General features: G+C 40.4%; 1 protein-coding gene across 4 annotated transcripts in view; it reads right to left on the bottom strand.

Annotated features, from left to right (window-relative positions):
* Positions 1-351: 351 nt before the first annotated feature.
* Positions 352-27,119, bottom strand: part of LOC132761129 (protein unc-93 homolog A-like) — a 38,283-nt gene continuing 11,515 nt past the window's right edge. For 2 of the 4 annotated variants that reach the window (XM_067465624.1, XM_060753726.2), the window contains exons 2-9: positions 15,889-16,092; positions 13,955-14,136; positions 10,732-10,961; positions 9,235-9,360; positions 7,097-7,308; positions 6,184-6,319; positions 3,874-4,005; positions 352-1,391 (exon numbers count right to left, since the gene is read on the bottom strand). In XM_067465624.1, the coding sequence (XP_067321725.1) occupies positions 1,120-1,391; positions 3,874-4,005; positions 6,184-6,319; positions 7,097-7,308; positions 9,235-9,360; positions 10,732-10,961; positions 13,955-14,136; positions 15,889-15,975 (1,377 nt within the window). In that variant the 5' untranslated portion in view covers positions 15,976-16,092 and the 3' untranslated portion in view covers positions 352-1,119. Of the gene's footprint in view, positions 1,392-3,873; positions 4,006-6,183; positions 6,320-7,096; positions 7,309-9,234; positions 9,361-10,731; positions 10,962-13,954; positions 14,137-15,888; positions 16,093-18,865; positions 19,128-27,119 lie in introns of all 4 variants that reach the window. The other 2 variants (XM_067465625.1, XM_067465626.1) reach the window with 2 other exon arrangements.

The raw sequence follows: 27,119 nt of genomic DNA, 5'->3' as shown, positions 1-27,119 counted from the left end.
TTTCTATGACTGAGCAAGGATTTTAACCATGTTACTTTTCTAGCCAGTGAATGCAAAGAGCCATATTTATTTAAAGCAACATCTTTATATAGTCCTACTAAGTATTATGATGATGACCAATACTAGCGAAAAATGTCAAGTATCTAAGACTTAGGAATGATGAGCGTGATACTCAAGTGTTTATATATGTTGACCCAGAAGTAGGTATAGCTCAGTTAATAAAGTAGATGTGTTCCTGGATATTTCTTCTTTAACGGAACTTTTTTAAAATCAGAAGCAGAAATAACATGGAGTGAATTCCTTTAGATTCCTATACTTCATAAAAGAAAATAAGTTTCAGCAAACTTTTATTCAAAATTTAATTCAAAATTTATTCAAAATTAAAAATATTCACATATAAAATGAAATAACCAATGAATTAAGGAAGCTTTGCATAAGTAAACAAAAGCATTATGAGCCTTCTAGAAACTATTTGAAAGCTTATTCTCAAATGCATTTAGGATTATTATTTCTTACTTTCACCAGCTTCCATGACTAAAGCAAACAACTTCATTGAGTTTTAAAACACGATAAGTCCCATCATCCTGTATAGATATGCATAGCCAAATATGTCCACAGGTAAGAAATGAAGAATTCACAGAGATACATACATGATATGCTTCAAGAAAACATGCGGAAGTTACAATAAAAAATAACCTTTTCTGCTGTACAAAAAGCTCTATAAAATCTTATCAAAAAGAAAATTACCACTTAAATGCTCATCAATCATATCAGTCCCTTTTCATTTTTCTTACTTTTGATGTTTTATCTTTGTAAGCGGAATAGTCAATCAGTTGCAAGTTTTACTCCAAATATTGAAATAATTCTCTAGGGTTCCAAAAACATATCCCTCCAAATAGCTTCAGCACCTTCAGAAGCCCTTTTATATATAATAAACCCTACTGCAGGAGATTCATTCCTCCATCAACATGGAAGCCACCAGTGACCACCATTTTCCAGTACTTTTGCCATGCACTGTATTTTCTGGCAGCTCATATTTAGCACTGAATTTTTGGGCAGCCGATGTATAATATTAACCACAGGACTAGTATCTGCCATTACATCTGTTAACTTGCTGGCTTACAACTGAGTTTCCAGATCAATTTGCAGACTTTCAGCTGGTTTCTGCCTTGCAGGGTTGGCTGTTCCAAGGGAATTCTTGGATTCCAGGTACTCAACTGTTTCATATAGGACCAAGGACACCAACAATACAGTCAAAACAATGTATAGTTTCACATAGACACGTAAGAAGGTGCTGTAGCCAAAGGCGACAACAAATCCCAGTGATTCCCACAGACGATAATTAGCAAATGCTGCCTCTTTCTGCTTTTCAAATAAAACTCCATAGAGAGCTGCAAACAGATAAGAAGAAAGATTGGTTGAAGAGTCATATTAGGAGTGTACATCCTGACATTCATATATGTTTATAACAGCCAACAGCCAATATTGCACATCGCAACTGCCAATCACTCAATTAAAGACAATGTTGTCTGTGTTTCGAATCACTTCCCTGTCTTTCATCTCAATCTTTGTGTGTATCTTTGTGTATTTTCTTCTCTAGAAGCAAGTGGTAGATTTGTTTTAGCAGAGTTGATCTGCTGGGACAAAAAGAGCTCAGTTCTGCCCTCTATTGACTTATCCAGCAAGGGAGCTTTACCTCTGAGGCCTTCTGTGGGAGCTAGCAGTGACAGCAGAGTCGAGAACAAGCTGGAGAAGATGGAGAAGAGGAAGAGAAAGTGGTGAGCAGCAATGGGTCCTTTGTGTGTGAGGGGAGGGGAGGATTACACTCTGAACTCAACTCAGTAGCACAGTTAATGCATACCATATGGCCTATATCTCGAAAGAGCATGGAAGCAAAGCCTGATTACACTCCTGACTGAATCAACTGGAAAGGGGCTGGACCTCCCTCAATCACCATGTTTACAGAAAACACACATCTACTGGCCACTCCAAAACACTCAGTATATTGGACATGAAATCCTAGCACAACAGAAGTTCTAAAAAAGACATTACTGGATATTTTTTTTGTTGGTAAAAAGAATAGCTTTTACAAAGGCCTTCCACACATCAACAATGGAAGAACAATGACATTGTTCAAGAGAAGTCAACCAAAGGCACTATTATCCTGGTGCTATTGACTTCATTCACCTTGTGTAGTAATTTTTTTAGAATCTTACTGTATTCTTCAGTCAATCTACACATTTTGGCTGTCACTGTGAATGGTCCTGTCACCAAGCAACTAAGGCATGGTCAGAGATGGTCAGAGATATGTATGTGTACCTTGAGCAAAAACAACTCCTCTCTCCTGCTTTCCCTGGCCAAGATCCAAACACACAAGATCTCGACTGATCTTGAAAGCTAAGCAGGGCCAGCTATAGTTAGGACTTGAGTGGGAGACTACCTATAAATATCAAATGCTGAATTCAAAGCAAAGCACTAACAAAGACACTTCTGAGTATTCCATGCTTAAGAAAAAAACCTATGAAATTCAAGGGGCTGTTATAAGTCAGCATGCACATATATACACTGCTCTTCCACTGGTGTAAGGTTCCATCATCAGTGTTTGGATAACCCATTGTTATCCTTTGTGATCTTTCTACTAGTCTTACGGACAGAAGCAGAACTGTTTTTCCCACTAGACAAGGTGAATTGGCTACCCCAGGGATCAGACTTAAGGTGTCAATGGAAGAAGAGTATACTGTTAGCTGTTTCATTTGCTATTTTAATGCTAGACTCAGATAAAGAAGCTTGTAGAATTGGTTGGCTTAATGCACAAAAACAACTTGGCTAGCTTCGATTGCTACACACTTAGACTGGGGGTATGTTTGGATGTGTGTTGGGCAGCGGATTACATCATGTTTCTCTTCAAACAGAAAAAAAATGTCTTGGGTTGGGCTTGGATTGGAGGCTATTTTGGAGGACCAAAAGAGCTTTGCATTATATCACTATGGAAGGCAAAAGATCTAATACACCACTATAAAAGTGTTTGTCCTAGGCTTCTGGCTTCTATGTACATCTAGATCTGCAGTTTATATTTCAGGAGAAGAAGACCGACAGGTTGCAGGTTCAAATATGGGGAGAGCGCGGATGAACTCCCTCTGCCAGCTCCGGCTCCCCATGCGGGGACATGAGAGAAGCCTCCCACAGGGATGGTAAAACATCAAACATACTGGCATCCCCTGGGTAACGTCCTTGCAGACGGCCAATTCTCTCACACCAGAAGCGACTAGCAGTTTCTCAAGTCGCTCCTGACACAACAAAAAAATATATATCATGGGACTTTTTGATGCTAGCTCCACAATTATGGAATTCATTCTCAAAACTTGCAAATTTCAAATTACAGAGCTACCTACAAAAAGTATTTTGCCAAGGTAGCAAAGGGATCATGATATTACATTTGATGAATAATACAATTAGTTAAATAATGGCACAGTAATAGGTGAGCAAAACAACTAATATATTATTGTATTTTTATAGTTACTTTTAAAGGCAATTCTTGGAGGATTCTGAATGGAATTTTTCTCTTAATAATCTTCAAACCCCATTCTCCAAAAATCCTAGAGAAAATTAACAGGTAACTTGAGTCACATATAAAACACTGATGTGTGTAAGGAATGGAAAATTATATTTCAAACACTAACGGGGATAAATTGCTCTTTAAAAATGTCACTTTCCATGCTTCTGCTATTTCTTTCTGCCTTTATTGAAACCATAAGTTAGTTTAAACATTATTATTATTATTATTATTATTATTATTATTATTATTATTGGGATTTGGGAAGTTTTAATTAAAAAAACCAACTATGTTAAGTTTTTGTCATGATAAAGGCTTACCATTGGTTTGTGTCTGCCAGATAGCATCAGCCATTCCCCAGATGGCTGGTAATATGAAGAATACAGCCAGATGCTTTGGATGTGGTTTCCAGAGCAGGAATGTTATTATACAAACAAGGTTGAGCACTGCACCTGTTAGATAAGGAAAGAACATCAAGAAACAGTGAAGAACACTGCAAACAAAAGAATTTCTCAATGGCATTAGGCCAAGGCTAACATTTGTCCACTTCACTACCTGTTGGAGCTGCCCAGAATTGAGAAGCAAAGAAGACTTGGCCTTCATAGAGATAAGTAAACAACTACATCAGCCAAGTTCCTTCCAGATTTAAAACTTTATCATACAAAGCCGTTATTCTACTACAGTCACAATATCATTGTTAGTGAATACATGCTGCAAGCTGCACCTTTGATATTGCACCTCTCTTCCATCACCAAATTGAGACTCCATCGTTGTACTTCTGTATACCCTCATAACCCTGCTTGCTGTTCCTTAATTTTTAAAATTGGGAAAATTTAGCATTTTTGAAAAAATGCAAATATATATAATTATAAAATCTTTTTAAAAACCTAAAACAACCAGCTTGGAAATAGAAAGGAGGAGATTGAGACAAAGGGGGAGGACAATACAGTCTGTGATGCCATTTAACTGCCAGTATGCCAGCATAAAATCATGAGGGACCCATCACACTAAGCTAAGTGGTGGGAATGTTGCAAGACTGAGAACTATTGGTGGGTTTTGGTTGTTAATAGCTAGGGATAGTAGAATCATTTGGGGGGGGGGGGGCAGGGAGAGAGACTGCCATGGGATCCACATAGCATCATGTCATAGGGACATTTTGATGCAGTGCTAATTTGCCTCATGCAGTCATACTACAGCTCTCTAAATCTGACTAGGGTAATTGAAACTGCAATCCAACCCATTTTGAAAGATAGTGTGATGGGGAAAACAGGGTTAACACAAAAACATCTGGACCAGGCCAAATGCAGATGTAGCTAAGCACCTAGAAATCTATGAGGGAAATGATCTGCACTGGGTGTCACATATGCTAAGCATCCAGTGCTGTCGACTCCCTCTCTGAAGTGACTAGGCAAACAAATAATCAAAACCAAAAACAGAACAAACAAAAGACATGACATAATTAACAGAGACTTCTCAAAAGCACTAATAATAAGAGGAAAATTCTCTACTAGAAAGATACTATTTGATTAATTGGAAATTACATTGCATGACATGATGTAGAACCCAATGTATCCAAGCCACCACAACAATAGGGCTACAAGCCACCACAACAATAGGGCAAATAATTCGGTTCCAAAGTTGCAGTATCCTGCCTTGGTTTGCTTCCCATTAGCATCACACGTCTTATAATCCACAGCTCCTTTTTTAATTGCAAAATAATATGTACTGAAAGCCACACATTCCCCTCAATTAAAGCAATACAGGGACAAAAGAGAGTGTCCTGTCATAGTCAGGCGTTTGATGCATCAGGTTATTTTCAGTCACATAGCAAACAGCAGCTCCTGGTTTATTTTTCTTCCTGGCATGCATAAACCTATTAACCAATTTACCTTCCTGTTTTCCTGGCAATTGTAACACCAATATTGAATTCCCACTGGGTGGTTTTCCCATCCAATCTCATTCTCCCCTTTTGCCTAGTGAGTGATTGCAAGAACTTTAAATGTAGCCTAAATTTGTATTGTCGAAGGCAATTGATTATTGTATTGTATTTGTATTGTTGAAGGCCTAAATTGATTCTCTCTCTCTCTCTCTCTCTCTCTCTCTCTCATGAACTGCTGGAGGGGGTTTCCATTTTATTTTTATTTGATTTAGACAGAGGACAGACCCCTTTTTATTCCTTTCTTCTCCTCCACACACATCCTGCTTAGCCAAACCTGAAATAGCACCCTTCCCCAAACTCACCCAGTCTAATGACTGTAGACACCCTATTCCCTTCACTCATCTTACTATCCATAAAAATCATCCCACATCGGATCCCCTTACTTAGATGGGGTTCCTGTTTCTTGAATTAGTTACCTTTTGCAAACCTATGCTCACTTACAGCTTATTGGCATGTGTCCACGGACTTGCTATTAGTTTTCCATACCCATTCTCTTCTTGTCTTACTGCACCAGCAGTCTCTTCTCTTTAGGCAATGTATTTGGTAACAACCAAGTAGTAGAAGCAAAGCTTGGGGTCCCCCCCCCCCTCTGGAAGACATGGGTGTATATACGGGTGGGTATAGAACAGCCTCTTGTTTGCCAATTTGATTACTGTGCTTGACAGATCCAGCCTCTCACACTTTTACATACCCAGAACAAAGAGAAAGTTTCGGCCAGTGAACTGGGAAATCTTTCCAAAAAAGATGGAGAAGATAGAATTTGCAGCAGCATAACAGATCATCACATAGCCAACAAAGTTTATCCCCAGGGCACAGGTCACATAGGCCTAGGGAGAAGGGAGAGAAACACAAACACACACTATAGCCTCATATTATTACTGCTGGAAGCAATTTTAATATTCTCTTTTGAGACTGAAGATTTCTTTTAAGTCTCCTTCTGAGCAAATATTCACGCAGTGTAGACAAGCTCATCTTACATCATAAAGCCCCTGGCTTTAATATGTGCCTATTTTGGCATGGTGTGGCTGAGACAACGATTTGGTCATTCACTATGCATGCTGTCAAATACAAAAGTGATTAAAAACTTGGAAAGGGTGGCAGCAGGAAACATCTATGTAGGATAGAATAATCCAAATAGGTTGCCAACTGACTATTCAATCTTGGCCTCTATAACCACCAGAGTATGATGTACATGGGGTTAGATTCAAAACAACCATTTGGTGAATGGAAGGGATCCTCTCATAAACGTCACTTCTATCCCATTGAGAGGAACAATCATTTCATCATATCTCACCCAAACAGTCCGAAGTGGCAACATCCAAGAATGAGTGGTCAGCCATTCATGGATATTCATGGTCATAGTCATTGTGTATGCTTAGCCTTTTATGTCATTGCTGAATATAGGCATTTTCATACTGCTGCAGGACACTCACAAGACATGTGTTGGGGACACATGTACATATGTCTAGTTATGAAAAAGACCTGTGTATTGCAAATGGTTTAGGAATAGGAAAATGTCTTTCCACTGATGTTTTTAGTCTCTTGAATCTGAATCCTACTGTCATGTGTTCATTTAGAAACTCAGGTATGTGAGGCATTCCTACCCTGGTGTAGTCACTAGAAAGGAATCCTTGTTCAAGCCCACTATAGAAGGTCAGTGGAATCAAGAGGCACTGGCGTATGTCTTTATGATGCTGGAATGTGGACAAGATAGTGGACCAAAAGGACGATGTCTTCTTTTCTTCAGTCTCATGTTGGTGCGTTATGACTGGATCTAGAAATACAGCAACTAGCAACACGGCAAGCACTCCACTGCCTGCAGAATGAATTGTAGTGTTAGAATGAAAACAGTTTTAAAATTGCATGCAATTGTTTTATTTGTAATTGGAGCTTAATTACAAACTCAAATTAGTTGACCAATAAGTATATCTAATGTAAAGCCACCTTGACTCCAAGCAGATGGATCAGGACCACAACAGCTTTGCTGGACAGTTGCTGCCAATACTCTTCTCCAGCCATACAGCTGTGTGAGAGTGCCTGGCAATTGTGGTGTATCTGTTGATGTCAGAATAATCGCATATCCTTTTCAGGCTTGGATCCTGCTCAGGTATCCATGACCACAATGGGCAGGTATCTGCACAGAGCTCTGTGACCATTAGGAAGCAGCACTGGCAACACAGGGATGAGTGCATTACACAGTCCTACACATTTGGGAAGGGTCTGACGCGTGATTCAATACAACAACCAGCACAGTGATCTTGTTTGCTGTGGACTCATCTTGTTGTGTTTCAAATAATAATAATAATAATAATAATAATAATAATAATAATAATAATAATTGTACCCCACCCTATCTCCCTGGGAGTATTCGGGGCAGTTTCCAATAAAAGAGGCAAATATTCAGTGCCAAAAACACACAAACAACAGATAAATTTATTTATTTATTTGGAGCATGTATATCCCATCTTTCTCAACCTCGGAAGGGAGACTCAGGTATGCTACCAACAGGCACTCTTCAATGCCAACACAAAATAATATATAGCATAAAATACAATTGGCACGAATTAAAACAGTTATAAATATACATTAAAACGGTTTGCTGGTTCAAATTGTCATCCTAAGCAGTCCATTGCATTAAAAATATTATCTTTCCCAGCAAGTCAGTCTATTCTGCAAATGCTTGATCCCATAAACTCAAAAACAATAAATTAAATAGTCACCATATAAAACTTATATGGTGCAGGGAAAGACTGATGGTGAAGTATCTATCTGGACAGGAGACTAGGCCAAGTTGGACCTGATCCAGCTATATAGATGGTCATGAAGCCCAAGAATATTCCGGAGTTTTTTCTAGGCAAAATCAGATAAAACCCAGAAACCCCAGGATACTCAGTGGAAGTCACGATATGTAATGGAGACAGACAGCAGTGGATGTCTGATGAGTCTAGGGTTTGGGGCTAGTATAAATAAGCCCTAAATCCTTGCTTTGAATAAAAGCTTCAGCTGAAAGATGTATTCCATTCACAGATCTCTCCATTCAGCTCCGATAATTGTTATGAAAGTTAAAAAAATTGGGCCACAAAAGAGATTTTTTTTCTAGTCTCCTAGATCGCATCAGATGTTATAAAGAAATCATTATGGATACACTATACTGAACTTAGGGCTGCTGTGTGCCTATAGCCCAAATATCAAAAGAAAGGCACCTCCTATAGTAAGAAACAAACACAAACACTAATTCCCATAGCATGTTATTATCAAATACAATTTTAAAAGAAATGCTACATATGAACCATCCTACATAAGTAATTCATGTTGCATGCCAGCTAGCCAAAACTACTAGATAAAGGATACCTAGTTTTTCTAATTGTCATCCAAGAAACCAAGCTTATCTACGCTTCTTCAAAAGAAGTTTAGACATGGTCTGCAAGCTTCCATATAATATACTTTGACCATCACTACTAATTTGGAAAACTATGCAAGGGAAAAGAGGAGGGACTTCTGTCTATATCACTGATGCTATGTGAAATCAGAGCCCTTCCCTATTTCTAAAAAGTAATTGGCTCCCATTGTCCTCTTTGTTTCAATAGGACTTCTGCCTACAGGACTTCTCAGAATATCATACAAAGGAGAATATTCGGTGCTCTTACTCTGAGATTCCTCACTTCTGTCCAGAGAAGGCAGGTCATGTTCTGCACTGAAACCTGGCAACTCTAGTGATATCAAGGATCTGTGGGAGTATTACCTGTATAGATTCCCAGCAGTGTGTAGATTAATGTTTCTGTTGGTCTTGAGATATCTGCATCAGATGCCGTCATGTTCCTGCTGTCTGCCGCACCGCAGCCTGCCAATTCTGCTTCTGAGATGTTCACTAAACCATTTGAAACACGAAAGGAGGAGTTTATGATTTTTCAAAATACTGGTAAAAACTGGACCATAAGTACAAGTAGGAATAACACCACTTTCCATAAGTACAAGTAACATAACACAAGCTTCCAAATTGTATATCAAAGAAAACTGTTTTTTCCCCCCTGAATTTATCAGGATTCTTTTCTCTAGGCCAATTATGATTGGGAGGATGCAGCTAGGTCAATGCTAGAAATTATGCCAGAATCCTTTACACTGCAGAGAGACTCTATAAGAAATAGATAGGATTAGAGGATGAACCATCAATGGGGAATTAATTTTCTGAGCATAAAAGCTTGATATCCCTAGTCACAGAAGATGAATTCTTAAGAGGTTACAGTGCTAGATTTATACACAAGCTAAGGAAGTTACAGTGAGCCTCAAATCATAAATTGGTGCTATGACACCTCATAAACCTGATGTGATTTGCAGCTTTGGTCTACCCTGGTGCTTGCTGTTGTGCTAGTTGGCATTGCAAAAAAGATTTTTATTTAAATGTTCTTATTCTAGTAATTCTGACAATGACATAAGAACCCCCAACTGAGTGTGGTAGTTACAACACAATAAAAATAGAATGGGAAATATGTGGCCTTCCAGATGTTTTGGATTGCAGCTCCCATCACGCATAGCCACTCTAGTTAATTTGAGGGATGGTAGGGATTGCAATCTGATAACATCCCTTTCAACACATAGTTTAAAAAATACAGCAAGTTTGGTCTTTCTGGCCTAACCAATTAAAAACTGAAAACTCATTTAATAGAAAGGGGTTTTTCCAGTCAGCAAGAAGAAAGTGGGGAAGAGGCCAATTGAACCTCCTTGGGAGGGAGTTTCATAGTTTGGGAGCAGTCATGGAGTGTTCTCATCAAATGAGCCTGAAAAGATGGGGGAGACAGGGAGAATAGTTGTAAGATCATTAACCTTTATTATCTCCCACCATGAGCTACACTGGCTAGTGATGACAAAAGTTACACTCCAGAAAAACCTGTTGCAATGTTTTACCTTGTTGGAAACTGCCCTGAGTCTCCTCAGGGAGATAGAGTGGTATACAAATTATTATTATTATTATTATTATTATTATTATTATTATTATTATTATTGCTCACATATATTCACTTCCTGATTTCAGATTAGGGTGCTGAAAACTGACCCCAGATGACTTCTAAGGGAAATGAGTGCTCAAGCACTAAGCTATGGCCCTGCTCTTTGTGCAGAGATGTACAGAGTACAGCTTGTGGCCCAGGTTTGTTTTAGAACACAGTTCATTCTCACATGATTACAATTAATTGCAAGTGACATCCCCTTCCTTCCACATATTCATGCATATCTTGCTACATACTTTTTTTCGGGGTCTGGCCAAATACCACAGATGATATAAGATTCCCCCAGATTCCAGAAGACTGAAATATCAGGAAGAAAATTCCAAAATACTGGTTGACCACATCTCTTCCAAGTTTCCCTGCTTTTTCAGCATATAAGTTGCCAGCAATAGTAAGGTATGTGCACTTAGCTGACCAAAGGGGTGCTCCTGCCAACCCCAAGATCATAGATGTGGGAATCAGCGTATACCTGCCAAGATAAATACATAAACAACAAATAAATAAATAATTCTTTATTTTATAACACTATCTCCTTCTGCAAGGGATGGCAGAGATAACCTATTACATCCTCAAAGTAAAAGAAATTACACATTTCCTATATACTTTTACACAGGAATGGGGAATATGTGGTTTCTAGATATTGTTGACTATCTTAGACTTCCCCATGATGAAGCATGGTAGAAAATATAGTCCATCAATACTGAGAGAATGGGTTTAAACCAGACTCTCCAAAGACTTTTTGGAAGTGTGACCTTTTGAAGATTAATTAGCATTCACTACCATTTGGAAAATCATAACCCTTTTGTAAAGTATGCTCTTCCAGAGAAAAGCTAAAAACCCGTTTGAGTGAATCTTCTCTTTAGTGGTATATATCTACTAGAATTCATGCAAGGCAAATTAGGTTTCTCAGTTGTTAGATTGATATATCTGGTTATCTCTTTGAACTGTTAAGAACAAAGATTATGCCAATGCACAAAATATATAGCAGACCTTCAGAAGTGTTATTTCAGTTGCCAAAAGCACCTATTCTCCCATAAAATATATTTGGTTTTAAATCATGCTCTCAAGAGATAAAATAAGTAGTCTTCATTAAAAGTAATATGTAAAAGAATGCCTCTAGACCATGGCCATACAGCCCGAAAAAACCTACAACAACCCAGTGATTCCGGCCATGAAAGCCTTCGACAATACATCAAAAGTAATATAGTTGGTTTACTTACAAACTTCATTTGTTCAGCATACAGGTACACTGCTTAGCAGTTGAAAGTTTAAACAGTAAGTTCTCTAAGGCATTCTGTTTCAGTCTCTTCTCTGTCTTATGTCTGATGCATACTCTCTTAATACAAACTGAACGCAAACTGAACACAACTGACTATAGAAAACTGACTGAACACTGACTTCTAAAAGGGAGTCTCAGTCTGAATAGCCCCTGATCTGATCACACAGCCCCTTCCCTTTTCCTCCCTTTCCCCTGACTCAGCATAAGTTGGTTTTAACACACTCTGCAGTGCACTTCAGCAGCATGCTATGTATAGACACCACAGTCTGAAATTAGCTAGCTTCAAACTGCATTATATGATCAGTATAGATGAGCCCTAAGAAGTGCATTCGTTCAGCCTAAGAAGTGCAAGAAATAAGAACCTACAATGTAGAACTGCATTGACTACTTATTGATGGTCCTGCATGACTGCCACATGTAGGAATGTTCATGTCTTCTGCAAACTCACATTATCTGTGTTGTTTTTGTAGTGAGTCAAGTGGAAATGTAAGTGTCAAGATAACATGATCTTACATAAACTTTTTTTCTTGTCCCCTTTTTAAGTATAACTATATTCAAAACACACATCATTTGATGCTGCACCTACTGGCCTATGCTTAGTTTAAGTTGGCTTTGGACCATGTTTACTAAAGGAGATGAGGTTAGTCATCTCCTAGGCTACACAAACAGCAGTTACACACATGCCCTGGTTAAATAATAGACTGCATAATATATTTGCTTATTTATTCAGTGCTCTCATACTCTTCTAGATTTCATGGAAAATAAGAGTAGAAGTGATGAGCTGTTTTGTGGTGATTAGAAATACATGCAAAAATGTCTATTTCTGCCTCAGCTGTTGAGCTTTCCTTAGGACCCTGGGAGACTTCAGTGAATGCTGTAAAGGGATATAGTCAGATGCTTCTGCGATGCTCCAGTTTCTTCCAGGCATGAATGGCCTGATGTGAGGCATTCAATAGTATCATGGTAGGTCCAAGGATAAAGAATTACACTCCTTCCCATGTGGGAAGATGCGACATAAGAGCCACAATAAGGATGTCAACAGTGCAGAATATTTCCGCACTGCTAGGATACCTGTTGTAACTCAGCGTGTGCCTCATGTATCTACTAGGGCTAGTAGGAGGAAACGAGGCTTGGAAGAGGAAGAGGCTCAGCAACAGCTGAAGCGCATTAGGGACTTGTTTTTAGAGTCTACTGATGAGGAAGACTTTCAGGGGTTTACTCGTGAGGAAATGGAGATGGAGGATTACCGTGGTGTAAAGAGAGTAGCACGCAGCTCAGACAGTGATGAGGAATCCATTTCCAAGCGTCTTAAAGACATAGCAGATAGCGATGAGTCTGACAGTGAGGATGAAGAGCTGGACTGGACCAGGGTTCAGGAGGTTTTGGATGTGGTTAATGCTCCAACTTCCAGCGATGAGTTCCAAGGATTCACAGACCCATGGGTTTCGGATACTGCTTCGCAGGATGCCGCTCGGAGTGCAGACTGGCAGCAGTGGAGAGAACGCAGTTCACCTGTGGAACTGGATGCACCTGGAGGGGAATCTAGTGATTCTGATGGGATTTAAGGAGTAGCCTTGGGTCCATCTTGTTGCAGAGTTCAAAGTGTCGTGTTCCTGTGCTTCTTGATGCTAACTCTTGCCTTGAGTCCTTGTATCCAGAACCATGCCTTCGTGATCGTGCTGACATCTTTGCCTGGCTTGGAATCGTGAGTCTTGTCTCCTGCCCTGACCCTTGGACCGTCTTGACCATTCTTCGCTTCTGCCTATCTCCTGTGACATCGTTGGATCGCTCCTCATGCTGTTTATTGCCTAGTGATTTATTGGACTGTCTTTATTCTGTGTTTATTGCGAACTGTCTGCCAGTTTTCCTTTCTGCAGCTCAGGCTGCCTGGGCTGCGGCTTTGTTTACATTCCTGCCAGCCGCAGCCTCCTTTGTTTACTAGCTCTGCTGTTAAGAGCCTTTTGAACTGTTAATTTGACATTAAAGACCTTCTGTTAACGCTTAAGCTGCTGTTTTGCCTCGTTGGTCCGCCTGGGTCTTGACAATACCTTTCTATTTGTTTACAAAAAAAAATTCAGACTGGGCTTTTTGCTATGGCTGTTCCCTTGTATGCTACATATAAGTATTTGATAATCCTGAGAACTGCATTTCAGATCTTATACAAAGTAAGTGAGAAGTATTACCAGCTGGCATAGAAGTTGCCCAAAGTATACGTAATGTAGCAGCACATCGATCCTACAATGGTCCACTTGCATCCAAACTTCTGAATGATGATGGGTGGGAGAAACATGGCAGACAGGATCAGTGCTGCATAGATCACGCTCACTGAGGTGACACCCAGCCCTTTTACAGAATGGAGGCTGCTCTGTAAATACAAAATAAAATGGATGCAACAGGGGTCAGTATTACACAGTTCATATCGTCTACACAGTTTCTGCCTCCTATTTTGAACCCCCATTGTCTCCTGACACAGAATTATAGTAGTTGTTGGAAATGATAACCTTTTTCAAGCCTTCTCTAGTAATGTTTATTTATGATCCTGTTGCTTACTGTTTCCTGTATGTATGTTCTGATATGCAACTTCCTTTACTTTATGATTCCTGAGAATTTATAAAAGGGGCTGCAGACCATGTGATCTCTCCCCCCCCCCCTTTGACTATGTGACCTGTTGATAGCTGTTTTGTTACAAGAGGGACCCCTGGATCGATGGCACAGAGGATTATCTCAAATATATCTAAAACTGGACTGATAAGTGAGTAAACCAAATATGTTAATTTTATCCAATTCTACTTCAGTTTTGTCTCTTGAGTGCATGATATAAAACAAGTTAGTTTATGGGAGAGTATATATATTTTTGGACACCGAAAAACACTTCTAGAGCTCTGCTGTTTTTATGCACCGGCAAATCTCTCTTTTCCTAACAGATCAGAGATAACAGGTTATTCAGTCTAACAACTGAAACTGTTGCCTTGCATAATTATATCTGGTTGTATACCACAAGAGAAGATTCTACTCTCAAGGATTTTTGGCTCCTCCTTTTTAAAGATAGGGATAACATTTGTCCTCCTCCAGTCTGCTGGGACTTCTCCTGTTCTCCAAGAATTCTCAAAGATTATTGCCAGTGGTTCTAAAATGTCTTCTGCTACTTCCTTCAATACTCTTGGATGTAGTTCATCTGGTCTTGATGTAATTTGAGACATAGGAAAAAATAGGGTGGCGGGTAAAGTATCCAAGATAGGCAAAAGTTGTAAAGAAAGATACATTTTATCAAAAGGTTGGGGAACAATAAAGCCTTTGGATGAGATTTGTTACTGCGGATCTGGTCCATGCGTGCACTGATACATACCAGTGCATATCTGCAGACTTTTAATAAAAAGATATAAAATGAAAAATGAATTTTTGAAGGAGGTTGATGGCTGCTGGTTCAACTGCTGATGTCGTCCTTTGTCGGAGTCACAGGAGTTCAATAGAAAGGAAGAAAAAGTCATATTTTGGTTTGGTGTCCTTGGAGAACTATAAATTTCCAGGATGGCGGCGTCACATTTGATAACAGTAAGGATTGCTGTCATCATGACTATCCTGACCACCGAACAAGAAGTGGGTTCTTCCCTTCCCCTTCTCTCTCCATGTCCTTTCTCCCATACTTTCCCTTTGGAAAAGAGAAGCAACCTCGGTCTTCTCTGCTGTTTCATTAGCTTTTAAAATCTCCCAGTTTCTCTGTCTTCCCCTCCTCACATTTTCCTCCTTTGTCCTTGGCTTACTTCAGTGGCTGCAAAAGTGCAGAAACAGTTTCCATTCAGTTAACAACAGGGAGGAGAGGCAAAAGCAAAGTGCTGTAAATTCTTCTAGCTTTCGTGGTCTCCCTAATTAATGACATTTCTTATCCTAACCATACTTTGATGTTGTTCAGCCAGACATGGCCCAGTCCTCACCAGTGAAATGTTGGTGGGTATGGTGTTGGCTATTCCCTTCACTTGGCATTTGTGAGGTTCCATTCTCATTATGGAGTCCATCCACAGAATAGTCTCTCTTTAATTCCTTTAAACATATCCTCCCAAAATACATATTTCATAGTCATATTGGACATCTGTAATGAAGCATCCAAAAGTCCTCCTACCTGCAAGTTCTGGAGTCCTCCATAAGCGGTAAACAGGAAAAAGAATCCAAATGAAACAATTAGGATATTCTTTAAATGCTTCTCCATGTTGTGGGTCAGATAATTTTTTAAAAATAAATCTCTCAATTGAAGTGAATTGTTCCAGATAAGGTGAATCCAGGCAAGGGGCTCAGCTGTGGATGACAAACTCTAGTTTTGTTTTGTCTGAAAGGCAAAGGAACTATGTTAGCCATTTGGATATTTTTCAGTGAATTCAAAACACTGAGAGAACTTGTTACTGATTCATTTCCCCACACTCTAACGGCCCTTCCACGCAGCCCTATTTCCCAGAATATCAAGGCAGAAAATCCCACGATATCTACTTTGAACTGGGTTATCTGAGTCCACACTCAGATAATGTGGGATTTTCTGTCTTGATATTCTGGGATATAGGGCTGTGTGGAAGGGCCCTCAATGGACCCCAACACCAAAATCCCATTATATACATGAGGGTAGTAACAATAGTGTCCCTTATATAAAATATGAAAAACTCAAATTACTGTAGGAAATAGCTAAAGGATCCTAATGAGCCTAAGGGTCTATGAAATAGTTGTAGTCTATAGCAGTATCAACCTAGCACTTGGAAAAAACAAGTTTTGCCCTTTGGATTATCTTTTGAAAAACTGAGCCATAATGAGTTGAATTAATAGATGCAGGACCTATTGATACAGAGGATCTATTCTACTGGGTTTTCACAGGATGTATCTTGATCTGCCTAACAGTTGCTTCCAAGAGTGAGGAAATTTTTTCCCATTGCTTTTTCACCACATGCCTTCCTTCACCAGAAACTGGCACAGAAAGAACCATGCATTTGTAATTTAGTTGAGGGCTGGATGCAGGTTAAGAGGGTAAAGACTAAAAGGTTGCTTGCAAAGCTCCACTGTGAAGGAGGTTTGTGGGTAAACTAAGGATTTGTGTGTATTAATAATGTAATTCACATTTGTGACAAGGTAACAGCAGACAGTCATTCTTGCAAACTAACAATGGCTGTGGATTTACAGCATGTAAAAATAAGGATACTTTGCATCATGGCATTTTTTTGTCACTCTCGTTCCTTCTACACTGCCATATAATCCCAATTATCAAAACGGATAATCCACATTATTTGATTTGAACTGGATTATATAGCAGTTTAGACTCATATAATCCAGATAATGTGGATTATCTGTTTCGATAATCTGGATTATATGACAGAGCAGAAGGGGCATCTGAAGGACTGAATATGCTGCTAACTTAAAATGTTAAAAATAAAATCTGATTTGTTTATTTATAAGTACTTTGTTTGGACAATGCATCAGAAAAATTTTGGCTGAGGGTGTGCATATAAGGATGCCAATAGTGCTCTGCCTCAAGCAACAAAATGTTCTGACTTGGCCCATATTTTTTATACATTTGGACTCCATTATATTTAAGGAATACTCCAAACAGAAAATCGTTTCCACCAGAGATCAGAGCTGTTAGACTATGCAAAAAATATCTGCACAACTGATCCTTATATACTTTCCTTAAGTTTTGCTGCTACTGTTTACAAGCATTTCTCCTCTTCCCTCCTTCACTCCCAATCTCTCCCCACCCCCTAACCTATCTATAAATATCAACAACTTATTCTGGAACAGGCATTTTGGCAGATAATATAACCTGGCAATTCAGAATACAATTTCACACATCTGGCAAAGCAAGAGTCTATGCCTCTGTGGGGTTTGACATTTGACTATTTTAAAAAGATGCACCCACACAATGTTTTTGTTATAACACACTACAATGGTAAATTTGTCTCACAAATAGGAAGGTGGAACTGGGGAGCAAGGGGCCTGTTGAACCAGCCACTAGAGGGGAGCATGGCATCACTTTTCAAGTCTGCTTGAACTTCCATGCAGGGAATGACAATTCAGTGTTTCTGACCATGCAGTGAGAAAGGATTCACAAGAACCATCACAACAGTTCCACCAGTGAGAAGCAGAGGACACAATCTTCACGTGTTGGCTGGTAAACCACCATATTTGTAACTAGTTTGGGGTATCTTCAATTGACCCAATGAATTGACTGAGGGTTTCCTTCGACAAGAAATCCTTAGAGGTGACTGTGGCAGTTCCTTCCTCTGAAGTAGAGGCTTCAACACTTGGTATTCATTGGCAGTCTTCCATCCAAATCCTAGTTAGAGCTGACTCTGCTTAGTTTCCAAGATCAGACAGGATCAGGTACTTTTAGCTTACTTTAGGTTGTACCTTCTTGGATTACAGGTCCCAGTCAGTGTAGTCAATTTGGGAGTTGGTAACCAAAATACTTCAAGCCCTGCTCTAAATACCTGTGTTCAGTAAAATTTGCCATGAGTAGTGTGAAAACTTTTCCTGGAAAACAGCAGTGAAATCATGTTTGATTTAGGACAGACTTCAGTAAACAAATATTAGATTACATTTCAGCCTGACCTCAATGGAGGAATAGACTGTGAAGAACAATTTCTCAGAGGTATCCCGCAGGTATGACTCATCCCTGACCTTTGGACTGATGGATACCAATGGAGTGAGTCATTTCATTCTTAAGAAATACTTGTAAAATGTCCCATAAAATACTTTCTGATAGTCTTAAGATCTGCAGAGCTCCCTATCTTTTAAAACCTCTCTTCACAGGAACACTCATAATGATTGTTGACATCAATCCTGCCTGCTTTCTGTCACTTTCCTGGGACTGGATTTCCCAGCTCCCTGTGAGTGAGTGCCTTTGAAAGCATCTCTATCACAGAAATCTGATAAGACTGAGAGCTTTTATTTTGTACCAAGCTGTGAATATTCCTTATTGGCCTGCAGTGTATCAACCTTGACACCACTTATTCTTTCTGTCAGAAGACCCAAGAACCAAACAGGAGGGATGTTTCAATCCCAGGTCATTCACATAGATGGAAAAAATATTTTTAAAAACATGCAACTGAAAGGTCTCTTACCTGAAAAACTAAGAAAATGAACAGGACTTTTTGAAAAATGAAAGTAATTTTGTACCAATTATTCCAAAAGTTTGACTTTTTTGTCTGCATCCATATTTTCTCTTTAACATAGAAGTCTTGCATTAATTGCTTGATAAAAGTCTTCTGCTTTAAATGTTCACAGTAACCATATGTGCAGTGGTTTAAGAATTGAAACAGAATCTACCATACAAGAACATGGTTTTCCAGGACTGCATACCTTTCAACATTTCATAGATGAAATCTAGGAAGCATATAAATAGATGAAAACAGAAACATTCAACATCAGTCAAGCAACATCAATGCACTTCCAGACAGTCTCATAATCCAGGACAAATAAGTGGGGCAAAAAAATCAGGGTACCTGACAGCAAGCCCAAACATGGAGCTGTCTGTCCCCATAAATGCTCCCCTGGCATCCCAACATGTTTGTTTGTAGCGGATTTTAGGAATCCTCAAGATGGACAGGGAAATCCTCTGGAAATTTACTTTTATTTTATTTTTAATTGACTCTCCGAGATGCACTGGACCTCATAAGCACTGATGCAGATATTTGAATTGGCACACAAGCAGATTTCTTGTCATTTTATCTCCTCGCCCTCCTGTTGCCTTTACTTTTCCACTCTTGAACCCTGTTTCCATTTGGGGTCACTTGCCTGCCATGCTGGTGCCCACTGTATAAATTCAAGCTCTGTTTAATTTCATAAACATCAGAACAAATGAATGGTTGTAGAGAGTTCTCATGGGAATTAATTTCCAACTGTGCTTCCATTTAGCCACCTGTGTGTCTGTGGTTCCATTTGTTTGCAGCCCTCATCAGCTGTTTTGGGATTTTAAAATGTGCACATGTGCTGGAGCAGTCCACACCAGTGTATAGCAATGAAGTCACAAGTTTTCCTTGAGTGCAGGGATATAGGGTGATGGGAATATGTGCATTTTTCAGTTGAAACTGGATTATAAGCACATCACACACACACACACACACACACACACCCCCCCCGGTGTTTTTCAGCCATTAATGCAATCCAGCATGCATTTTCAGCATTTAGCCACTTTAGCCACTTTCCCCTTCTATCTCCATTTTAGGGCCTGTGTACACATTTTAGGGCGTGTGTAGAGGGGCCCTAAGATGGCAAAAGATATGAATGAGGAAGAACACACAAGCATGAAGAGGCTGCAGCAATTTGCTTTTGCTTGAGCCAACAGACAAGGGCAAAATTCTGCCCACCCTTGTCCCTGCTGAGTTAACTGAGTGCAAAGTACATTTCTTACTTGAACTCAGTTTGCAGCAAGTACAGCAAGCTGAGGGCAAAGGGGAAATAAATTGGGGATGTTTTAAAAGCAAGAGTGGTACAGCAGGGGATTAATTGAGATGGTTCCTGCCAGATTGGACATTTGGAGGGTATGGGGCTGTCCAAAGATATTTGGAGGGTCTGGAGCTGCTTCTGGCAAAGCAGCAAATGACACCAACTGACAAAGTTAAAGTGCACAGTATCTCTGTGTTTTCTCAAACAAGAAAGGATATATCTCACACACTTATCTTTGTCTTTAACATAGAAATAAACACTAATAAAGTAACAGCTAACAGTTCTATACCATTAAAACCAGCTGCTTCAGTCAGCTGCCTCACTTCGCCTAATGGTAGGGTTCATCTTGGTGATGCTCATTACTTTTTATGGGATTACACATCAAAAGTTGTCTCCCAAGACAGCATGCCATGAGTTGCTGGTACTAGTGCAATCTTTTCAGAATACTGAATATTGGAGTTGCCTACCAACTCTGGATTATGTTTTTCATCCCATGTCATGTGAAGTTGGATAAGTGACTGGTAGGGGTTTCTCAGAGGTTCCTGTGGCCAGGCTATGTAAGCATAAATCCCTGTCAGAGATTCAAGACAACTTGAAATTCCCTGATATACAGCAGAAGGAACTCTTCACTCTTGTTAGAGGGCCAAATACCTTCTTGCTGTGAAGTGGTCTCCTCAGGAACAAGAACAACACAGACGCAAAGCTATTCATTCCAACTGGAAGATTTTTTCTTTCTTTTATTGCAGCAATAGTACAAACAGTATTTACCACCTGTACAACAAACTCCTACCCTCATCAAACACAGGATTGCTACAACCTAAATACAGTAGCCTCAGCATTGGCCACCACACCCAAATTACAATGACACTTGTAGTTAGACCTGAGATACTAATCCTGTTATCACTTACAGAAATGCTGAGTAATTTACAAAGCCTGAAAGGTGTGTCACTGAGGAAGGAATATCTTACACCTCTTTGTGCAATGACCCACCCCACCCCGCCCCCCAATGAGCACAACTAATCTGCCAGGCCTAGGGATGTAAATCCTCAACTATTTAGGTCTCGCATGTTACAATGAATGATTAAATTAATTTCCTCTTTACAGTGAATAAAAATAAATAATCTCCACCCGTATTAAAACATCTGAAAGTGTTTCATGGGAATTATTCTGCAGAGAAACACACACACACACATGCCCAAACCCATGGATTCTCTGTGCAGAAAACACAGATTACATTATTTTCTTTGCAAAATAATTTCTAGGAAACAGTCCAAGATGTTCAATACAAAGAGAAAATTGCACATTTCTTACTGGTATGTTATTCAACATAACAATGAATCCAACTGTCAGAAACCCTGCTTGTAATATGACCAGGGGAAATGGCCTGTAATGTGGTGAATACTTTATTGTTGCATGCCTTCAAGTCATTCTGCCAGTTCTGACTTATGTGAGGAGGCCATCACACAGCTTTCTTGTCAAATGTTTGTTCTGAGAGGGCTTACCTTTGCCTTTCTCTGAGGCTGAGAGAGTGTGACTTGCCCAGGGTCACCCAGCAGGTTCCTGTGACCAAGCGGGGATTTGAACTCTGATCTCCAGAGTTATAGTCTAGCCCTCAAACCACTACACCACACTGACTCTGTCTCTTCCTTTCCTAGACTTCTTCTTTTAGGGCAGTGTTCTTTTAGGGCAGTGGTTCTCAACCTGTGGGCTCCCAGATGTCTTGACCTTCAACTCCTAGAAATCCTAACTGCTGGTAAACTGGCTAGGATTTCTGGGAGTAGTAGGCCAAAACATCTGTGGACCCACAGGTTCAGAACCACTACTTTAGGTCAAGGCACTTTTCCTTGTCTTTTAAAAGGACCACTGCCCCTCGGGCTAGCTCTCCAAGATGTTGATGATGACAGAGCATGCGCCGGGAGCACCCAAAACCACAACTGCATCTCTTTGTCCAAAGGCTGAATAGCTCATCTGATAAGAAAGTCGATTGTTCCCTACTTGAAAAAAAGCCTGGCAGCCCAGGACAGTCGCATGATCATGGTTTGTGTATCAGAAGAGGAAATGACAAACTGGTGGCAGAAAACAATTTTGATCTTTCATTCATTTTCCTGGCCATCTTTCTCCTACAATGTGAGGGCTTGCTTTCACTGTCAAACTGACATAACTTTTCCTCTTCTGCTGTTAAATCTTGCTTTTTAAAGCTGTTGCTTTTCTCTCACCCCCTCAAAGAGCTAATTATGAACAGACGCTTCCTTAACATGTGCCTATTCTTGGAATACTTTTTCCAGAATTGTGCCATGCTTGTACAGGTACAGACAGCTGTGCCCATTTTCTTGATAATTGCAGGTCTTGGAGAACAGGAGCAATACAGTGTTGCTTTTCCTTTGCCCCAAAATATTTCCAAGGGTGAGGCTTCACATATGAATAATTCCTGGAGCACGTCAAAGGCACAGATCTTTGCTGTGTGTTTTCTCAGAAACCAAACACACAAGGTTGAATGGGGCTTCATGCCAGAGGAATATGCAGATGTTTTGCAGGCTATATAAAGTTGTAATACATTGTGGTTTATGGGTAGTGCCGAAAGCGATATAGTGAAAGAGAGTCCCCTTTGGGCAGATAAAGAGGGGTATAATAATAATAATAATAATAATAATAATAATAATAACAATAACAATAATAACAATAATAACAATAATAACAATAAGGTCAATACTCCTGACCTCATGACTGTGTTAATAAACCAAGTATGGATCATCAATGATGCAATCCAAGGTGACAGCAGGATTGAAGAGAAACAACTGGAAAAGCTGACATGATATGAGGATTTAAAGATCGAACTGCAAAGACTCTGGCACAAGCCAGTCAAGGTGGTCCCAGTGGTGATCGGCATACTGGGTGCAGTGCCTAAAGTCTTTGGTTAAATTACCATCTGTCAGCTGCAAAAGGCCACCCTACTTAGATCTGCACTCATTTTTCGCTGATACATCCCATTGTCCTAGACACTTAGGAAGTGTCTGACATGTGATCCAATACAACAACCAGCATAGTGATCTTGTTTGCTGTGTCCCAATCTTGTTGTATTTCAAATAATAATTATAATTATAATTATAATAATTATTATTATTATTATTATTGAACTGTTTGTTGGAAATGAAAACTATGGACTTGTCAACATCAGAAGAGGAATTTTCCAGGGAGACTCATTGTCCCCACTGCTTTTTATCATTGCCATGATCCCCCTGCCAACAGTCTTACAAAAAACAAACCTCGGCTATCAGACATCTCAGAGATCTCACAAAATTTCACATCTGCTGTACATGGATGACCTGAAGCTGTATGAGAAAACTGAAATTGAAATTCAGTCTCTGACTAACACTGTCCAATAGGCCTGTCGGTTTCGTTTCGTTAATTCGTTATTTCGTATTAAAATCGTTATTTTTTGCATATCCGAAGCGATATCAAAACATATTTTCAAACCCGGAAGGGTTTGAAAATATCGAAGCAGCAGCCCCATTTTTTTTACGAGCTGAAGCTCTGCTCGTTAATGGGATGGAGGCTGCTGTGCTGCAGTGCTGGTGCCTGGGAGCCAATCCGGCGCTCCCAAGCACCCCAGCAGTAAATGGGGCGGGCAGGGCGAAGGGGCGGCGCGAGGAGGAGGAGGGCGCAGGAGCGCGCACGCCATCCAATCGGCTCCGGCTGCTGCGCCCTCCTCCTCCTCCTCCTCCTCCTCCTCCTCCTCCCCGCACTTCCTGCAACACAGCTGGGAGGAGGAGGAGGAGGAGGAGGAGGGCGCAGCAGCCGGAGCCGATCGGATGGCGCGCGCGCTCCTGCGCCCTCTTCCTCCTCCTCCTCCTCCCCGCACTTCCTGCAACACAGCTGGGAGGAGGAGGAGGAGGAGGAGGAGGAGGAGGAGGGCGCAGGAGCGCGCGCGCCATCCGATCGGCTCCGGCTGCTGCGCCCTCCTCCTCCTCCTCCTCCTCCTCCTCCTCCTCCCAGCTGTGTTGCAGGAAGTGCGGGGAGGAGGAGGAGGAGGAGGAGGGCGCAGCAGCCGGAGCCGATCGGATGGCGCGCGCGCTCCTGCGCCCTCTTCCTCCTCCTCCTCCTCCTCCCCGCACTTCCTGCAACACAGCTGTTTCTAAAATGTTTTGTAAATATTTACGAAATTTTGTAAATAACAAAACATTTTTTTGGAAAGTTTTGTAAATATTTTAAATATCGAAACAAAAAAACACCCCAATTAAGAATCGAATTTAGAAACAAATTTTTTCTTGATCAAACAGGCCGTCCAAATCTTTAGCACGAATATCAACATGGAGTTTGGTCTGGACAAATGTTCGACAGTGGCACCGAAGAAGGGAAAAATCATTGAAAGTGAGGGCATAAATATGTCCAATGGACAAGCAATAAAGTGTCACCAGCCAGAGGCCTATAAATATCTGGGCATACTACAGCTGGACAACAGCAAACATGAACATGTGAAAACTGTGGTCAGCAAAGAATATTATTATTATTATTATTATTATTATTATTATAACTTTATTTGTACCCTGCTAGCATCTCCCAAGGGATTCGATGCGGCTTACAACGGGCCGAGGCCCACACAATACAACAATGCAACAATACAGTACCTAGCAAATAAAACAGTTAAGCAAAAACAATAACAAAAGCAGTACAACAAGACATTATTAAAACTGAGCCGGCCAGAGCAGGGGTACAGGATTAAAAGTGCTGATGTGTCGGAGGGATATGGGATTATAGTATAAGTGCGGTGTGCGGTGATCTTGGTTCTAACTAAAGTGCTTCTGGGATTTGGTACTGGGGTTCCTAGTCTGAAAAGGCACATTGGAACAGCCAGGTTTTCAAATTCTTCCTGAAGACTGCCAATATAGGGGCTTGTCTGAGGTCTTTCGGGAGGGCATTCCAGAGGTGGGGGGCCACCACAGAGAAGGCCCTGTCTCGTGTCCCCACCAAGCACGCTTGTGACGTGGGTGGGATCACGAGCAGGGTCTCTCCAGATGATCAGAGTGAGCGTGTGGGTTCATAGACAACGATACGGTCACGCAGGTAGGGTGGTCCCAAACCGTTCAGGGCTTTGTAGGTAAGCACCTGCACCTTAAATTGGGCTCGGAAAATAAACGGCAGCCAGTAGAGCTCCTTAATTTTTTCTGACCCTTTGAATACATTCAAAGGGTCAGAAAAATTCTCAAAAGCAAGCTCAATGGAGGCAATACCATCAAGGCCATAAACACCTGGGCCATACCTGTCATAAGATATACTGCTGGCATCATAAACTGGACACAGGCAGAACTGGAGAATTTGGACAGAAAAACAAGAAAACTCATGACCATTCATAATTCACTATATCCATGCAGTGATGTTGACCGGCTTTATCTGCCTAGAAAGTCTGGTGGCAGAGGGCTTTTACAAGTAAAACAAGCAGTTGAAGAAGAAAAACACACTCTGGCAGAATATGTCAAGGAAAGCCAAGAACCTGCTTTGATTGAAGTCAATAACTGGAAACTTCTCAAAGCATAGCAGACAAGAGTCAGTACAAGAAAACTGCACTCCAAACCAGAGCTGACAGCTGGCACAACAAAGCATTGCATGGGCAGTTCCTTGACAAAATTGAAGGAAAAGTTGACTGGGAGAAGACCTGGTTCTGGCTCACAAATGGAACACTGAAGAAGGAGACAGAAGGTCTGATTCTTGCAGCCCAGGGGCAAGCCATCAGAACCAATGCAATTAAGGCCAGGATCGAAAAAACAGTGGATGACCCAAAATGCAGACTGTGCAAGGAAGCTAATGAAACCATGGACCATATCCTCAGCTGTTGCAAGAAAATCGCACAGACGAACTACAAACAGAGGCACAACTCTGTGGCCCAAATGATTCACTGGAACTTATGTCACAATTACCACCTGACAGCAGTAAAGAATTGGTGGGATCATAAACGTAGAGGTCATAGAGGTGGTCCCAGTGGTCATCGGCACACTGGGTACTGTGACAAAAGATCTCAGCCGGCATTTGGAAACTATAAACATAGACAAAATCAAGATCTGTCAACTGCAAAAGGCCACCTTACTTGGATCTGCACGCATCATTCAAAAATACATCACACAGTCCTAGACGCTTGGGAAGTGTTCGACTTGTGATTTTGTGATATGAAATCCAGCATATAGTTCTCGTTTGCTGTGACATACTGTGCTTTTGTGTCAATAATAATAATAATAATGGAATGAAAGCTGTTAAGTTGCATGTACTCAGGCTTTCTGCTCAATAGGGACATTAATGTTACCTGCCCCTTCCCTAAGCCATGCTGACCCTTCTGAGTTTTGCTGCAATCTCTGGTTTAGTTGTGTAAAGCCTGAACGTTTTTTCCAGCAAAACTAGATCATTATGAGTCTCCCAACTGTAAGGAAAAGCATTTTTGGATGGTTTGTTCTTGAATGACAATTAAGATCCCTTAGCTTTACAAAAGATATTTTACTAAAGTAGATTAAAGCTAGAGTAGTTTGCATGTTGACCCATTAATAACAAGGCAGCTTCAACAGTTTTATGAAATCATGTGTGAACCAGACTGGCGATTGTCATTCAAAGGACCTTTTCATCGGCCACTCCACAACTATGAAACGACCTGCCAGAAGAACTTCAACAGCTAGATCAGTTGTCACAATTTACAGCACAATTTACAGCACCTATCTCTTCCATCAGGCCTACCCAGACACTTTTAATGACCTGAGCAGCCAGCTCAAAAAAAGAAAACACCTAAATTGGAGAAGATGATTATTCTACAGTGTTTGGTTTCAAAAAGTTCCAATATGCTTATCAGCTCTTGAACAATTTTGCAAAGCCTACATGTTCTAGTTCTTTCTGATTATAGAATACAAGGCATGAGTTGAGTTCTAAGAGTTTGCATGAGTTCCAAGTTGCTCT

This window comes from Anolis sagrei, chromosome 1 (assembly GCF_037176765.1).
Source record: "Anolis sagrei isolate rAnoSag1 chromosome 1, rAnoSag1.mat, whole genome shotgun sequence".
NCBI lineage: Eukaryota > Metazoa > Chordata > Lepidosauria > Squamata > Dactyloidae > Anolis > Anolis sagrei.
The sequence above is the reverse complement of the archived record's forward strand: the minus strand, read 5'-3'. Positions and strand labels throughout refer to the sequence as shown.